The sequence below is a fragment of the Orcinus orca genome, chromosome 5, assembly GCF_937001465.1.
Source record: "Orcinus orca chromosome 5, mOrcOrc1.1, whole genome shotgun sequence".
Classification (NCBI taxonomy): Eukaryota; Metazoa; Chordata; class Mammalia; order Artiodactyla; family Delphinidae; genus Orcinus; species Orcinus orca.
Genome location: NC_064563.1, coordinates 136,038,897 through 136,057,972, shown reverse-complemented (window position 1 = coordinate 136,057,972; position 19,076 = coordinate 136,038,897). Strand labels below are relative to the sequence as shown.

Here is a 19,076-nt window from a genome sequence, read left to right as displayed (position 1 = left end):
CAAAACCATCAGGGAAGAAAGTAGAGCCAGAACACCTAGAGAGACATGGATTCCTGTTACCAACCAAGCATGTGGATCCAGCCATCCCACCCTTTTAGTTTTAGGCCAATAAATTCTCTTTTCTGCTTAATCCAGTGTGAGTCAGATTTTGTTTACTCTCACTGAAATTATCCTGACTAGCATGGATTGATTTCTTAACAGGATACCAATGAACATTTATGGGAACACTCTTATGTAACAGGGCCACCCTGTTCATGTTACATTCATTTCATTACCTCATAAATTTTCAAAATCGCTTTGCCAAAATCACTTAAGAACGGTAGTGAATGAACACCACATATGTCACGGAAGAATTTTCAAAAAGTGGTGTTCCCCCATACGCTTTTTAGTTTTAACATTTAAAAAATCATTCTTCACGATCAGTTTAAGTTGCTGCAAAGGACGTAATTACTCCCATACTGTAGGTATTGACATTTTCAAATAAAACTCGTACATCACTTTTTCAGTTATGAAGTTCTACTTACACAAGATGAATACATCCTGGAGATCTGCCTGCCCTGCAACATTGTGCTTATGGTTAACTGTTCTGTGTTGTACACATAAAAATGTGTTAAGAGGGTAGATCTCATGATAAGTGTTCTTAGCACAAACAAACAAACAAATAAAATCTCTCAGACCACTTATTTTTAATCTCAGATCACTTTTAAATGCATATTATGGAACCTTAATACCCCAGTGATTTAATACCCATCATGATCCATTTACAAAATAGTGAACAAACCCTTTTAACGGTCAGAAATTTCGCATCATTCCTTTCCTCCTTCAACTTGTGTTTCTGTTCCACATATCTATGGAGTTCTACCCAAATATATGTTAGAAGAGCTTTTGTTGATCACCCATCATTTCTCTCCAACAAAATTGTATACATTTACATATTTTCAATTTCCTATGATCATAAGGCTGTAAGGTTTAAATTTTCTTTCATTTGTATTACTGTACAATTACAGTGATCAGTAGTATACAATCAATTAAAAAAACAAATATACTGACAATTATAAAACATAAAAAGTAACTTTATTAGAAATATGTATCTTAATGAGATGGATGATTTTTTGGTGACACTGAGTTTATCTTGTTTATGTTTGTTGTTAACAAAAATAACTTACTGCTAGAATGAAGCAGGCTTTGGCATCAACTCTATCCCCACTTTTCATATAGAAAACTACTGTGGAAAACTACTCAGCAATAAAAAAAAATTGATTCATGGAACAACTTGGATGAATTTCAAGGGCAGTATGACTAAAAAAAGCCAATCTCAAAAAGTCAGATACTGTATGATGCCATTTATATAACACTCTTGAAAGGTCAATATTCAGAGACAGAGAACAAATTAGTGGTCACCAGGGGGTAGCGATGGTGGGGGGGAGGGGTGGATGTGAGAATAAAGGAGCAGCGCCAGGAAGATCTTTGTGGCGATGGCATAGTTCTATACTTTGATTGTAGCGGTGGTTCTGTGAACCTACACACGTGATAAAATGGTAAAAGCTATTCACACACACACTGCACCGGTATCAGTTTCCTGGCTTTGATATTATACTGCAGCTACAGAAAATTAACCATTGAGGGAAGCTGGTTGAAGGGTATGTCGGACCTCTGTATTATCTTTGCAACCTCCTGTAAATCTATAATTATCTCATACTTTTTATTCTTTTAATTTTGTTTATTTATTCATTCATTCATTCATTTTTTTTGGCTGTGCAGCCCGGCTTGCAGGATCTTAGTTCCCCGACCAGGGATTGAACCTGGGCCCACAATGGTGAAAGCACAGTGTCCTAACCACTAGACTGCCAGGAAATTCCCTCTAGTACTTTTTTTTTAAAAAAAGATATATGCTCAGAGAAACTGGCTGGCTTCACATAAATCAGAAGATGGTCTGGAAGGAGTTTTGTTACGGCCATGTCTTTCAATTCTTTAAATTTCTTCAGCATACTATGCCAGAAATCGTTTAGTCATCTTTCATCAAATTTCATTTTAATGCTGTATTAATGGGCAATTCAATTAGGTCCTCCTGTAATTTTGTTTCAAACAATGCATGAGAAACGACCTGATTCATCAGGACTCGTGACTCAGTCCTCAGTCACTTCTCTTGCGTCCACAGAGATACTGCCGTTTCCCTTTTGTGTGGTGCTCCAGAACACCAAAAATGTGCCGAAGGACGGGACACTTCAGTGAGACTGAGGGTGGGTGACAGGGATGCTTCCTCTGTAAAGTGGGAGAAGATTAATTATAAAGAGGGAGGGAGACTGAAAACCAGCTTGGCGCTGCATCCACCCTAGTTGTCAGGTGGACCAACCTTGGAAAAGATAGTAAATGGAAGTTGAGGCTCTGGAAACTGTCTCTTCCTTTGGAAAGTTATCAAGACACGCCATCACCCCGGGGTGAAGCCAGACCCCATTCAAAGATCCTATTAATAGTTCAGTTTTTATATCAGAGGAAAGCTAAGAGCAGTTAAGTCATTCACCTGACAGCACCCAGCAAGCCAATGAACTGGAATTGGCTTGCACTCAGGTGACTAACTCCATTTTTCTTTCAACCACACTGTCTTATGCAAAGAAGGTTTCTGTATTTTCCCTGGTTATCACATGGGTAAGTGCAAAATCAGGCATTTGTGGGCTTCAGAATTTGCCTTGTGTGTTACAGTTTCGAACACTGTTAATACTACCTCCTGAGCACACAAGTTCTGGAAAAGATCGGTTGTACAAGAATACAAAGAAAACATTAATCATTAATTTCCTCCTTACCGCCCCCCCCCAAGAAATCCAGCTTCAATTGTCACAGAATTGTTGCATTGTGACCAGCAGGTGGCACCACCACCTCACAGTTGTCTTGGTGACCTAGTTGATTGCTGACTCATTGATTTGGGGAAAATTCCATTTTGTCCTCAGCAGTAGATTAAGGTGAAATGGAAACAACGTTTGCAGCTCTTTCCTTCTCTCCCACTTTGGCTTCTTCATGTATTTTCCCCCTCAAAGATGGGCAGCGTCAACATCTAGCTCTAGCTGATTTGGTTTCCTTGGAATTTCACATCTTTGGTGCCTAAGAGGAGTTTAGCCTGTAGTTTTGGCTGTGACTAGGTGAAGAATAAATATGTTGTAAAAACTCACCGAGCACTTTGCTTGGATCGCCTCATTTAATCCTTGCAGTACGACGAGGAGGAAAGTTCTGTTTTGATAACAGTGGTTCAGGCCTGGGACACCTGGATTCTGTTTTATTGTTTTGGGAAATGTTCATAAAATGTTACATCATCAGTTTTTCTCATTGGAAGTTTATTATTTACAAACCCTTCTTGGATAATGTGGTCTGTTCTGGGTGACTACAATAAAATGGGATGAAGATCAAATGATCCATAACTATATATATGATAATTTCATTTATAACTATTAAACACACATATAATATTTATATTTATTATATAAATATATACGTGTATGTGTGTGGTATACGCTGTGTGTGAGGCCAGTGGGTACCAATCCTCACCAACTCACCTGGCTTAAAGGAGATGTGTACATGGCTCCTTCCCAGATGAAATGCTGTTACTAAATATCACTATATGGCAAAAGATTACCAAGCCCAGTAATTAGATTAATCCGGTGTTACCCAGCTAAACCCCTTACCATGCAAATAAAGATATCATGATCCAAAGAAGTGGTGATTCACTTAAGACACACAGTAGCAGCAGTGGCACAGCCCTGATTCCCTGTCCCTATAGCAGAGTTCCTTCCAGATATACAGCTGTGACCTGTGGATTTAAAAAAAAAAATTCTGAATACAGGCTTCTCATTTATCTCTCATGTATCTCTTGATAAATGTCATCTTCCTGATTTGGGCTTTGTGACAGTTTAGATTTCCTTTTAAATATTAAATCTGTCATCTAACTAATTGATAATCTATCAAATGTTGTGCTATTTACAACTTTGATAATGTCTTCTATGTTCTCTTCTACGTGGCCAGGTTTGAGGACAGACCATTCACAAATGTCATTTAGGGTCATACTGACTCATTAAACCCAGGACTGGCTACATAATTTGTGGGGTCCAGTGCAAAATGAAAATACATGGCCTCTTGTTCAAAACTTCAGAGTTTCAAGACAGAGACCAGAGAGCACTAAACAAAGTGTGGGCCCTTCTGAGTGTGAGACTCTGCACGACTCCACAGATCACACAGTCATGAAACCAGCTCTGATTAAGCTTCTTTGGTTTTAATCATCCAGCATGCTACAAATTGCATTCTTTAAAGTACGTCCATTGGAATTGCTTCCAGCTGTGAATAACAAAAATCCCCACAAACAATGGCTTAAGCAAGTAAGATTTTCCTTCTTCCACGTAATGAAAGATCCAGAGGCAGATAAAGGACTTCTGCCCTTCTCTCTTCCTTTCCCACTCTCTTTACAGGCCAGCTTTGTCCTCCTGACACAGGATAGCTGCAGAATCTCAAACCATCATATCCGCATTCCCGCTGGGAAGAATGAGGCATGGCACAGAGGCTTCTCCTCTTAAGCGTTTGCCTTTTTAATTCAGGAAGTGAAAACCTCTTCAGGGGTTTCTGCCTACATCTCCTTGACCAGAACTCTCACGTGGCCATTTAGATGCAAGGGAGGCTGGGAATTAGTGTCCCACTGTCCAGCCTCAAGTCGAGAAAGGGGTGGAAATGGGTGTGGGAAGTATTTCAATGATCTATTGCTGCAGAACAACTACCCCAAAACGTCGTGGCTTAAAGCAAGCATTTTATTAAATCTCATGACTGGAAGTCAGGCATTTGGGTGGGGCTCAGCTGGGTGATACTGATGGGGGTCACTTGGTAGCTGAGTCTGTTCAAAGAGTCCAAAACAGCTTCCCTCACATATCTGGCATGTCGGTGGGGACGGCTGGGAGGCTGAGTTCAGCTGGGGGATTCTACACGTGGCCTTTCCAGCATGGCGCTCTCAAGTGGTCAAACTTCTTACATGGCAGCTCGGAGCTCCCAGAAGGTGTTCCCAGAGAGTGTTCCAGCATCAGAGCAGAAATTGCGCAGCCTTTATGACTAGGTTTTGCAATTCCAGAGAGTCACTTGCATTGGACTCCTTTTTTTTTTTTCAGAGTATAGTTGATTTACAATATTGCATTACTTTCTGCTGTACAGCAAAGTGTATCAGTTATACATATATCTATATCCACTCTTTTTTAGATTCTTTTCCCTTAGAGATCATTACAGAGTACTGAGAAGAGTTCCCTGTGCTATATACAGTAGTAGGTCCTTATTAGTTATCTATTTTATATATAGTAGTGTGTATATTTCAATCCCAGTCTCCCAATTTATCCCTCCCCACCCCGCCACCCCACCCCCCAGTAACCATAATTTTGTTTTCTACATCTTAATCAAACCTGTCTAGATCCAAAAGAGAAGACATAGACCCAGCAGTGTAGTGAAGCCAGCTTAGATTGGCCAGCAACATTTTCAAAAATTTTGCAAGTTGCTTGTCAAACACAGACTTGAAATAAGTCACAGTGGGAGTATTTACACCACAGAAATTGGCAAACACTACAAATCAGGACTTTTTCTCTCAGAAAGCCAGTTGTTAAGCATTTAGTGGCATAACACTGCTTAGAACTCACCTCTCTACCCGGAAAGTATCAAAACATTTGCATCCACAGCAAGCCAACCTCAGTATCCTTCAGATAAGCTTTCTTTGGTCCAACCCACATTTCTGTGTGGTCCACAAGGGTATCATGAAAGATCTTGTCGAATGCTTTCTACAATCTATGACCCACTAGTCTAGTAACTCCATACAAAGACAAAATTCAGATGTTTCGGGCTCAGCTTGTTCTAAAAGAACCAGTGCAAGCTCCTAGCATCACCACTTTCTCTCCACGTCCTCAGTTACTTGTTCTAGAATTTTTTTTCAGGAATTATTTTGGTGTGTAATTTCTGAAAGCCTCCTCTTTAATTTTTCCTTTCTTGAAAATTAAGATAAACTTTTTTTAAACTTTTAAGTGTGTGGTATAATACACATACAGAAAAGGGCATAAAATATAAATATGTACTGATTGATAAATAACTACAGATCGAAAATTCCTGGAACTACCCACAATCAGTAAGCTGAATGTCAGGAGAATCCCAGAAACCCACTATGTGTCTCTCCCAAGAGGAATCCCCTCCTTCCCCTTGGGGAACCACTTTTCTGGCTTTAGTGGAATTTACTCCCCTGTTTTCTTCATAGTTCCAGCAATTTTCTGTGTATTCCTAAGTCACATTGTTGAACTATTGAGTGTTCTAGGAATGGAACCAGTCTGTATGGATAACTGGGAAAAACTTTGCCCAAATCTCACCTTTTAGTGCTTCTTTCTTTCGCCACAGTTTATCAAAGATTAATGAGATTGATTTCACAACCATAGTTGTATAATCTTCCAGAAAATTTGAGGCCCAAACTGTCTAAATCATGGATGTGGTATCATGAGATTTCATCAGTATTCTTCAAAATGTTAACTTCTCAGGAAATAAGAGATTGAAAATTTAAATATGGTTTCTGCTGAGCTCTCCTCTATCAAATCTACGTAGAGAAAAGAAAAATAATTGTTACAAATATTACAGTATATATAAAACTTCATCTATAAATAATGTATAAAATATCATACATAGTTACAGATATTACACAACACTGTTTATACTTGCATTCTACCCATATTTAGCCCTCCAGTTCCCACCCTGTGTTTTATATGCTTCTCTGAGGGGCTGTGTTGACAAGATGCTCTCTTCTCGACTAGGCGTTCACCTTGGGCCCCCCCAGCCCCTCAGTTTTAGCAAGAATCCTACTAAGTAACTGTATTTATTTGTTTAATTGAAGTATAGTTGATTTACAATGTTGTGTTAATTTCTGCTGTACAGCAAAGTGATTTGGTTTTATATATATATAAACACACACACATATATATATACACACACATATATATACACATACATATATATATTCTTTTTTTAATATTCTTTTCCATTATGGTTTATCACAGGATAGTGAATATAGTTCCCTGTGCGGCACAGTAGGACCTTGTTGTTTGTCCATTCTATATATAATAGCTTACATCTGCTGACCCCAGCCTCCCACTCCATCCCTCCCCCTGGCAACCACCAGTCTGTTCTCCGTGTCTATGTGTGTCTGCTTCTGTTTCATAGATAAGTTCATTTATGTCCTATTTTCGATTCCACATATAAGTGATATCATATGGTATTTGTCTTTCTCTTTCTGACTCACTTCACTTCTACTACGTCACTTTAAAGAGAATCCCTCACCCTTGATATCTGATCAATTTCCTCATCTCCAAACTTTCATGTGTAAGTCCTCGCCCTGCCTTTAGCAAGAACGCTGTTCAGTCAGTTTAGCAAGGATCCCTCTACCCTGATGTTTCCTCTCAGTAATTTTCCACGCACTGGCCTGGTCACCCTGCTCCTTGGCTATAAATCCCCCCTTTGTCCTTGTTGTGCTTGGAGTTGAACCCCATCTGTCTCCCCTGTGGCTCCTCATTGGAGTAATTTTTCCTTTAACACCTTCTTAAATCCAGGTATCATCCGTGGTGTTAGCTGATCTCTGCTTCTCTTGTCTTACTCATAAACATTGAAATGCCAATTTTTCTTCTTCTCCTCAAGGCCCACTGCTTAAACTTGGTGTCGTTAAAAAAATAAACAGAAAAATCCTAGTGTTTCTCAGCCTATTTTAGCCAGTCTCGCACCTGGAAACCTGCAACGGCCCTGAAGGAGGGGGAGAGAAATCAGCCTCCACCCCAGGCCGGCCATCTGTCCCCCCACATCCCCACTGACAGCCTCATTGCACACACACGCACGCACACACACACACACACCCCTTGCCTACTCTCCTGATAAATGCCCTGCACAGAGGGGTGAGGAATGTGGGCCACCCCAGATCTCTCAGGATTCCCTCAGAGACTGAGCTATTTTATCGCAAAGCTGTTGGTGACCCTACAGTATCTTCTGCACTTTACTAGGTTCCCCATTTCACACGTTGTTCTGTTAAACGCCAGAGACCTTTAACAGAGACTGAGGCTCTATTCTGTGTGAGGCGCTATGTTCAGGTGCCCTGGTGAATGAAAAAGGATGACAGCACAAGAGGATAATTCATCACGTAGTAAAAGAAGGAACAGCAAACCTTTCTCCCTTCAAACAACCACGTGAAATGTTCAAAACCAAACAAGCAGTTCATGGTCTAGGGGGGGCTGGGGGGAACCTTCTGCCCTAGAATACGAGTCCCAGGGAGACTGAGGTCTCTAAGAGGATACGGTGTGACTTGGGGGCCTGAGGGGACTTGACTGAGCCTGGCTGGTGGGGGACAGGAGGGCACTCCTGTGTGAGGGGGCAGCTTGAATCAGTGTGTGGAGACCCGGCTCTCCTCCCTCCCGTCCACCCCCAGCCTGTTCTTCCTCTGTATCCCATGTTGTATTAGTTTGCTGGGGCTGCCACAGACTGGATGCCTTCAACTACAGAAACTTATTTTCTCACAGTTCTGGAGGCTAAAGTCCGAGATCAAGGTGTCGGCAGGTTTGGTTTCTTCTGAAGTCTCTCTCCTTGGCTTGTAGATGGCCTCCTTGCTGTGTCCTCACGTGGTCTTTCTTTTGTATACATGCATCCCTGCTGCTTCTCGGTGTGTCTGTGTGTCCTAATCTCCTCTTCTTATAAGGACACGAGTTATCTTGGATCAGGGCCCACACATATGACTTCATTTTACCTTAATCGCCTCTTTAAAGGCTCCTTCTCCACAGACAGTCACATTCGGAGGCGCTAGGGGTTAGAACTCTGGCCTATGAATGTTGAGGGGACACAATTCAGCCCATAACACCTATCTTGGTCAGTGGTGTCACCATTCAAGACCACGAGGCAACAAACATGAGAAAAGTTGAAAAAACCTGGATCCTTGAAGACACCAGTGTCCTTGTTAGATGAACAATACATGTACTTGTGGTTTAAGTCACTGCCAGTCAGGTGTTTTGCCACTTGAAGGAAAGCGTTCCTGCCTGGTACATTTCTCCTGCCTCTAGCACAGTACCTAGCATACAGCAAGCATTCAATAAGTATGTGCAAACAAGGGAACTCTCCTGCTTCAAAGCCTTCAGGAGCTCTGCATCCCCTTTTATGAGGCTGAAACTCCTTAGCAGATCATATGAGACCTGCTTCCTGCTCAACGTCTGGTCTCATCTCACGTCTCCAGCTTCCACTCCCTCTCCACCCCTCCCTTGGGCAGAGTCAATCTTTTTTTTTTTTTTTTTTTCTGTACGCGGGCCTCTCACTGTTGTGGCCTCTCCCGTTGCGGATCACAGGCTCCGGATACGCAGGCTCAGCGGCCATGGCTCACGGGCCCAGCCGCTCCGCGGCATGTGGGATCTTCCCGGACCGGGGCACGAACCCGTGTCCCCTGCATCGGCAGGCGGACTCTCAACCACTGCGCCACCAGGGAAGCCCCAGAGTCAATCTTTTTGCTGCATATAATTAATCAAGAGGGGGGCAGGGAGAACCAACAAAAGAGCAGAGGGCCGAGTGCATTCTCAGGGCTTGGGGAGGCAGAGAGAGGTTAGTGTGAATGACTTGGAGGCGATGCAGCCCTAGAGCAGGAGGGGACAAGGGTGGGGAGGTCTTCAAAGCAGGGCTGGAAAGACCAAAGCTTGGGTGAGCGATTAGGAGGTCCTTGAAGAGACACAGGAAGAAGGAAACACAAGGTTAAGGAAAGATTACTTTCTTTTCACAAAACCAGGAACCATGGTGAACTGGGCTGCCATAACAAAGTACCACAAACTAGGTGGATTCAAACAACAAACATTTATTCTCTTGCAGATCTGGAGGCCAGAAGTCCAAAATCAAGGTGTCATTTGACAGAGTTGATTCCTTCTTGGAGGCTCAAAGGAAACTCTGTTCCACGTCTCTCTCGTAGCTTACGGTAGTTGCCAGAAATCCTTGGCGTTCCTAGGCTTTTAGCTACATAATTCCAATCTCTGCCCCCACTGCCACATACTATCTTCCTACTATGTGTTTCCATCTCTGTGTTTCTTCTGTTCTTCTCATGAGGACATCAGTCATATTGGGTTAAGGATCAACCCCACTCTACTATGACCTCGTCTTAATTTACATCTTTTCTTTTTTTGGCCTGCAGCTTGTGGAATCTTAGTTCCCTGACCTGGGCCCCTGGCAGTGAAAGCAATGAGTCCTAATCGCTGGACCACCAGGGAATTCCCTTAATTTATATCTGAATTACACAGGCAAAGACTGCATTTCCAAATAATGTCACATTCACCCATGCCAAAATCTGTGTTGATTTGCTAGAGCCACCATAACAGAGCACCATAAATTCTGTGGCTTCAACAGCAGACGTTTATCGGCCTTATAGTTCTGGAGGCTAGAAGTCCAAAATCAAGATGTCAGCAGCGTTGGCTCCTCCTGAGGGCCGTGAGGGAGCAGCTGCTCCGTGGCTCTGTCCTCCGCTTGTAGATGGCCATCTTCTCTCTGTGTCTCTCCACGTCGTCTTCTCTCCATGCTTGTCAGGATCCAACGTAGCCTTTCGTGGGACACAATTAGACCTTCAGCGGTCCTTCGGCATGGACTTTCATGCTAAGGGGACGTTCCGAAGGCTAGCAGCTGACCACCTGAGAGCTCTGTGAAGGCGAGTGTGGGGATTTATCATTACATGTTTTTAAAACATCTTTTTTTTTTGCGGTACGCGGGCCTCTCACTGTTGTGGCCTCTCCCGTTGCGGAGCACAGGCTCCGGATGCGCAGGCTCAGCAGCCGTGGCTCACGGGCCCAGCCGCTCCGTGGCATGCGGGATCCTCCTGGACCGGGGCACGAACCCGTGTCCCCTGCATCGGCAGGCGGACTCTCAACCACCGCGCCACCAGGGAAGCCCTGCTGTTCCTTTCTTTACTACGCAATGAGCTATCTTCTTGTGTCTTAGTTTTTATTCTCCATAGCACGTGACACAGTCCATCATATGGAATAGGGTCTCAGTAAAGGTCCATGGAGTGTAATGGGTTTTATTTTCTGTGTACCCCGGGCAGCAGGGCCAGTGCCTGGCGTTTATAGCAGAGGATATGGTGCAGGTTGGTAATTGGGAGGCTAGACTTTCATATTGGACAGACTGGGTGCAAATCCCAGCTTTGCCTTGTTTGGGCTCTATGACCCTGGATATTAACCCCCCTAAGCCTCTATTTGCTCATCTGTAGAATGGGAACCATAAGAATATTCTTATGGTAAATATTATGGTAAACCATAAGAATTATGGTAAATACCATAATTCTTATTATGAATACCATATTCTTATGGTAAATATTATGGTAAACCATAAGAATTATGGTAAACCATAAGAATATTCTTATGGTAAATAACCATAAATATTCTTGTGGTTCCCATTCTACAGATGAGCAAATAGAGCAAACAACCATGAGCAAACAACCACGCCATGTGGTTGTTTTGAGGAAAAAAATTATTTAGTGCAGATATTCAGCACTGTGCCTGGCTCATGGCAAGTGCTTACTAAGTGCTGACCCCTGGTGGGCACACATGAAAGTGTATTGACTCGAACTGCGGAGCAGCACAATATTCCCAGTCCAGAATACCTTTCAGCATTTCAGCGCGCATCGTAGAACACAGGGCAGTGCCTGACTTTTCTTCTGCCGAGTCCAGCCCTAACAGAACTTGCCTAGCCATAAGGCACACTAGATAACTTTCCCACAACGGCTGTAAGCAGGAACATCAGAGGAAGCTCCTGGGCTTTATTCATCTGAAGGCGGTGATCATCTAATGCAAAGGTTCATTTCCATGGTTACGAACTTTGCTTTGGTTTGTTTGATCTTGGAATCCAGGTCTCCTTGTTACTGCATCTGATTCACAATTCAACTTAAAGAGAAAAAACGTCAGAGGGAGGGAGGGAGAGCTGCTTGGCAGGAGACACAGTAGAGTGAGTGGGTGGGGCCTTGTCTACCTAATAGCCCCAAAGAGTGGGTGGAGAACCTGCATTTGTTCTGCATCCTTGGCAAGTCAGAACACGGAGAGGAATGATGTGAGTCCATGGCAGGATTCCACTGTCTGTGGCAAACAGAGGGCAGAGGGAGCTCACAGATAAGCCATTTACGTTCCCAACAGAGGCTGAGCAGATTCCTCACCTGCTCCCCACTGCCCCCCACCCCCCGCCCCCGCCCAAACTTTGCAGGACTCTGCTGAGCCTGGGTACACAGAACGCCTGGCCGAATAGTCTTAGGGTCAACCCCAGATCAAAACGGACCTTGGCTTCCAAAAGGCAAAAGATGAAAAAGGCTGGCAAAAGGGCTTGCCTTGCAAAAGGGTGCTGGCTCCAGACCCTACACTGGCACCTAAAAACATCCTCATCACCTCCAGGTAGAAGAAAGTGATTGGAGCTTGTGGAGGAGGGTCTCTGCTACACGGAGTTGACTTCCTGGAAGTGTGGCGGACAGTGGGGAGAGGAGTAAAGGTTGATGGGGCAAAATACAGCTAGTTGGTTACAATCCTCTCACTGTTTATTTATTTGTTTATTTATTTATTGGCCACAGGATCCTAGTTTCCCGACGAGGGATCGAACCTGGGACCCTGGCAGTGAGAGCACCAAGTCCCAACCGCTGGACCGCCAGGGAATTCCCACAATCCTCTCACATTTTAAATTATGATGAGTTACCAGGACTTCCTGGTGGTCCAGTGGTAAAGAATCCACCTTCCAATGCCGGGGACGTGGGTTCGATCCCTGGTCAGGGAACTAAGATCCCACATGCCTCGGGGCACCTAAGCCCTTGCGCCACAACTACAGAGCCCACGCACCCTGGAGCCTGCACGCCACAACTAGAAGAGAAGCCCTCACGCCACAACTAGAGAGAAGCCCTCGTGCCGCAACAAAAGATCCCGCATGTCTCAACGAAGATTCTGCATGCCTCAACGAAGATCCCGTGTGCCTCAACTAAGACCTGACACAGCCAAAAATAAATTAATAAATAAATCTTAAGAAAAATAAAGAGTTGTCATTTCTGACATTTGCTTTATGTCAGGCCCCAAATGAGGTGATTTCCTTATGTTATTTCTGGCCCTTAACAACTCTCAAGGTGGACCACATGGGTCCATTTATCTATGACTGTGAAATAAACCAACCCAAAGTAAGTGACGTGAAACCACAGCCACTTTATTATGCTTGCAGATTCTCTGGGTCAGAATTTGGAAAAAGCGGCCTGGGGACGGCTTGTCTTTGTTCTACGATGTCTGGGGCCTTAGCTGACATGTTCCAGCACCAATCCTCCGATACCAAGTGGTGTCCTAAAATACAATTCAGTTCTGACACTAACTACCTGGGGTGAGCACGGACGCCACAAGTTAAGAGCAGAGTGCTTCACAAGAGTGGCCCCACTTCATCAGACACCAGCCATAAACCTACCTGCACTTCTGTTGAGCCAGTTACAAATTCGATGCTTCCCACAACGCCCACAGGTTTGATAATTAATTAGAATTATTCACCGAACTCAGGAAAGTGCTATATTGACAATTACTATTTTATTATAAAGGATACAAATGAACAACCAGATGAAGAGGTACACAGGGCGAGGTCTGGCTGGGTCCTGAGCACAGGAACTTCTGTCCCCATGGAGTCAGGGTGCACCACCCTCCCAGTAGATAGAGATGGTCACCACCCTGGATGCTTTCCCCAGCCTCGATGTCCAGAGTTTTTATCCACGTTTAATTATGTAGACTTGATTGATGAAGTCGTTGGCCTGTGATTGCACGCAATCTCCAGCCCCCCTTCTCTCCCTGGAGGATGGTGGGTGAGGCTGAAAGTCCTAGCCCTCTAATCACTTAGTCTTTCTGGTGAGAGCCACTCCAGGGATTTATGAAATCTGATCCAAGAACTATGGACAAAGACCAAATATATTTCTTAGTACATGACAGAGTCATTGAACCTCTGAGTCTGAGCAACCTATTTTTTTTTAATTTATTTTATTGAAGTATAGTTGACTTACAATGGTGTGTTAATTTCTGCTGTACAGCAAAGTGATTCAGGTATGCATATATATACACATTGTTTTTCATACTTTTTTCTCTTATGGTTTACCACAGGATATTGAATATAGTTCTGTGCACTCTACAGTTTATCCATTCTATATATAACAGTTTGGGGACTTCCCTGATAGCGCAGTGGTTAAGAATCCTCCTGCCAATGCAGGGGACACGGGTTTGAGCCCTGGTCCAGGAAGATCCCACATGCCGCGGAGCAACCAAGCCCATGCACCACAACTACTGAGTCTGTGCTCTAGAGCCCTCGAGCCACAGCTGCTGAAGCCTGCACACCACAACTACTGAGCCCGCATGCCACAACTACTGATGCCTGTGCACCTAGAGCCCATGCTCCACAAGAAAGAGAAGCCACGGTAATGAGAAGACCGTGCACCCCAACGAAGGGTAGCCCCCCTCGCTGCAACGAGAGAAAGCTCGCACCCAGCAATGAAGACCTAACGCAGCTGAAAATAAATAATTAATTAAAAAAGTAGTTTTCATCTGCTCACCCCAAACTCCCACTCCACCCCTCCTCCCCCTCCCCTCCCCCTTGGGAACCACAAGTCTGTTCTCTGTGTCTATAAGTCTGTTTCTGTTCTACAGATAAGTTCATTTGTGTATATTCTAGATTCCTCATGCAAGTGATATCGTATGATATTTGTCTTTCTCTGTCTGACTTACTTCACTTAGTACGATAATCTCTAGGTCCATCCATGTTGCTGCAGATGGCATTATTTCATTCTTTTATGGCTGAGTAGTATTCCAGTGTAGATATGTACCGTATCTTCTTTAACCATTCATCTGTCGATGGGCATTTAGGTTGTTTTCATGTCTTGGTTATTGTGAACAGTGCCGCTATGAACATAGGGGTGCATATCTTTTTTTGAATTATAGGTTTGTTCTGATATATGCCCAAGAGTGGGCTGGATCATAGCGTATGAGTTACCTTCTATTTGAATGAAGTGTTGTGGCAGAGGAATTTTCCAAAGATAACCTCAGCAATGTCTCCCATTCCACATGCTCTTCTTTTTTTTTTTTTTTTTTGCGGTACGCGGGCCTCTCACTGTTGTGGCCTCTCCCATTGTGGAACACAGGCTCCGGACGCACAGGCTCAGTAACCATGGCTCACGGGCCTAGCCGCTCCGCGGCATGTGGGATCTTCCCGGACCAGGGCATGAACCCACGTCCCCTGCACCGGCAGGCGGACTCTCAACCACTACGCCACCAGGGAAGCCCCTACATGCTCTTCTTACAATGAGACTTTAACCCTCTTACCATCAAGAGGTGAACTTGAATCTCAGCAAGGGCAGAAGAGACACTATGAGACTTCCATGTCTATAAAAGGCAATACAGTTTCCTCCGGGCTCCCTCTCTTGGGATATTTGCCCTTGGGACTTGCCATGCTGTAAGGAAGCCCAAACACATGAAGAGGCCTCATGGAGGTATCCCACTGACAGCCCCAGCTGAGGTCCCCCAGACAGTATCAACACTAGGCATGAGAGTGATGAGTCTTCAGATGATTCTGGCCCCAGCCATTGAGACTTCCCAGCTGTGGTATAATAATAAATATTGTATATGGTCTTTATCCCCATTCTTGGCACAGAACTTCAAAAACCCTTGGAATTTCCTAAGTGATATGAGTTTCTTTTTTATTCGAATGACTGACCCATTGTGGCCTCTAGCTAGCTTCGAGAAGGCAGTCACCAGAAAGACCAATCATGTAAAGTTTTTAGCCACCCATTCTCCAGGGAGAGAAGAGCTCTGTTAAAAACTCTTGAGGGACTTCCCTGGCGGTCCAGTGGTTAAGTCTCTGCGCTTCCACTGCAGGGGGCTTGGGTTCGATATTTAGCTAGGGAACTAAAGATCCCACATGCTGCGCGGCACGGCCAAAGGAAAATAAAATAAAAACTCTTGAACCACAAGATCTGGAGAACTTCCAGATTGCATCCCCATGTCAGGAGGGTAACACGCTCCAGCTCCACAGGTCCTGCACGTGGACCCTTCCTGACTTAGTACCTCTTCATCTGGCTGTTCATTTGCATCCTTTACAATAAACCAGCAAACATAAGTTAAGTGTTTTCCTGAGTTCTGTGAGTCAATCTAGCAAATTACCAAATCTGGAGAGGGGGGCCATGAGAACCCGAAGTCTGTAGTTGGCCAGGCAGAAGTGTGGGTAGCCTGGACTCCCCATTTACGGCTGGGTCTGAAGTGAGGGCAGTCTGAGCCCTTTAGCTTGCAGGTAAATGGTATCAGCCCTTTAACTCCAGGCAGACAGTATCAGCATTAAATTGAATTGTTGGTTGCACAGTTGATGCCAGTGAGCTGGTTGTTGATGTGGGAAAAACTTCACGCAGATTCCCCTGGGCCATAAGTTTCTAAGTGCTGGCTCTGAGATCTAAATCCAATCTACCTGGGTTCAAGGCACTCTATCTACATTATTGCACTGTGATACCAAAACCCCTAAAGTAAAATCCCTTTGCATATCAACTTCTCTCCTCTAGTGGCCAGCTAACCATCATCGGACCTGCCATGATCCCCCTGAGGCTCCTTGATCCTCTTTTATCATCCTTTAAACCATTTATTCTCAAATTTTATTTCTGCCAAGAAACTGAGGACAGATGTGTTCCCATGAACAGTGCGCTCCCTTTGGGGTCCCAGTTCACAGGCTGTGGCACAGATGAGGGAGCTCCAGGGATGTTCTATGGCACTAATATTAATCCCACACTTTTTTCTTCACTCTAAAGCACACTGAGAGCACAAGTGGGGAGAGGGGACGCATTATTGGGATAACATTGCAATCCACCATAAAACGTATAAAAAATGAATCCTTTGCCACATTTGGTACTTAAATATTTTTCCTAATAATCACCAACCAGCCAGCTTTGCCACTGGCGGAGGCACCATGGTTCGGGTCCACAGCTTCAGACACTTGGATGTGGTAGACCTGCCATGTCAACAGGTAAATTTTCTTTCTACAAATCCAACTTGCAACCATCCCTATACTGGTTGTTTTATTGTTCACTCACTTTACATATTTTCCTTAAAACCTGAAGGTCTTTTATCAGATGCAATGTGGCTCTAACCTCCTTCTGTTCAACAGTTTTTATTCAGTATTTATTTATTTACTTTTTTGGCCGCACTGTGCGGCTTGCGGGATCTTAGTTCCCCAACCAGGGATTGAACCCGGGGCCACGGCAGTGACAACGCCAAGTCCTAACCACTGGACCGCCAGGGAACTCCCTATATTCACTAATTTTCAGCCCGGCATTCCTGTCCCCTCCCAGGTAGGTCATTCCTTTGTCTTCTTCCACTATCTCTACATCCTCTTTTATTGATTCTTCCCTGCTTGTTCACATCTTCCAAGGCTAAAAGCCTCTTCAACAGGCTCCTAATGAAGAAGAAGTTCACAAGATGTGCTGTCTCAGGTGCAGTGACTCAACTCAGGAGTCCGGTCATCTTAGTCTTCTAGGGCTGCCATAACAAAATACATAGATGGGGTGGCTTAAACAACAGAAACTTATTTTCTCACAGTTCTGGAGGCTGGAATCCTGTTTTGATTCTTGGTGAGGGCCTTCTTCCTGGCTTGCAGACAGCTGCCTTCTTGCTGCATGCTCACATGGGGGAGAGAGAGAACAAACTCTCCTGTATCTCTTATAAGGACGCTAATCCCATCATGGGGCCCCACCCTCTCATGACCTCATCTAAATCTAATCAGTTCCCAAAGGCCCCACCTCCAGATGCCACCACATCGGGAGTTAGGGCTTCAAATACAAATTTTGGGAAGACACAGTGTTGTCCATAGTACTGATGGATGCATGGTAGAAGCTGACAAAGCTTTTAAGCTTGAGCAACATCTCCCCCAGGGCTAGCTGGCAGTGCAAATGGGGAAACACAGTCAATTGTTCCAAAGAGCTTTCTATTCAGATTTCCCAGTTTCCCATTTCTCTCATGCATGCTACGTAGAACAGAAGGGCTTGGAAGATAGGCTACCTAGGGTTTGAATCATAGTTTCTCTACTTACTAGCTGTGTGACCTTAGGCATGTAGCTTAACCTCTCTGTGCCAATAATGATACCTACCTTATAGCATATTTGGGGTGGGGGGGCATTATATGACATATGAAGGTAATGTGCTCAGCACTTATTGAGCCTTTTAAAAAATGTTAGCTATTATTCTTCCCATCTAATAGTAGAAGTAAGCTTGTTGAAAAAGTATAAAAAGTAGTCTCTTGTTGAAAGAGTATAAAATGTAGAAAAGGAAAGAGAAAGGGAAAGATAAGAGTGGGAGGGAAAAACTGGTGTGGAGAGGCAGTCTCTGGCAGGATTTACCCACTGCCCTGAAGCAGTGCTATCCAATAGAAATGTAATGCAACCCACACATGTGAGCATGAATCAAAACACACATGTATAATAATTTTAATTTTTCTAGTAGACACATTAAAAAACTAAAAAGAGGGAATTCCCTGGTCGTCCAGTGGTTAGGACTCGGTGCTTTCACTACCAGGGCCCGGGTGCAATCCCTGGTCAGGGAACTAAGATCCCACAAGCTGCACAGCATGACCAAACAAACAAACAAAAACACAAACAACAATAACAAAAAAATGTAAATAGAGACTGATGAAATTAATTTTAATATCTTTTTTTAAACCCAATTTATTTAACTCAATATATAATAATATATTTTATGCAATGCAGTATTTAACACAATATATTGACTACTGTATGAAATCAATCTAAAAATATTAATGTGATATTTTACATTCTTTTTTATTTACATACATTCTTTATTCATACTGTCTTTGAAATCCAGGGTGTATTTCATGCTCCCCATGATTGTACCATAGTGTACCATAGTGTATTTGCACATTTTGAGCCGCTTCAGTTATTTTGCCATGATGGTGGTGAACATATGGACATCCTTGCACATAAATTAGTCTGTTAATTTCCATAGAAGTGGAATTCCCAGGTCAAAGAGTGGAACATTCTTAGAATCTTTTAGACGA

General features: G+C 43.7%; 1 protein-coding gene across 1 annotated transcript in view; it reads left to right on the top strand.

The window, feature by feature from the left end:
* The window catches only part of LOC117199274 (uncharacterized), a 71,936-nt gene extending 53,100 nt beyond the window's left edge, over positions 1-18,836 (top strand). The window contains exon 4 of the mRNA XM_049710496.1: positions 12,596-18,836. Within this exon, the coding sequence (XP_049566453.1) occupies positions 12,596-12,908 (313 nt within the window). The 3' untranslated portion in view covers positions 12,909-18,836. The remainder of the gene's footprint in view (positions 1-12,595) is intronic.
* The last annotated feature ends 240 nt before the right edge of the window (positions 18,837-19,076 follow it).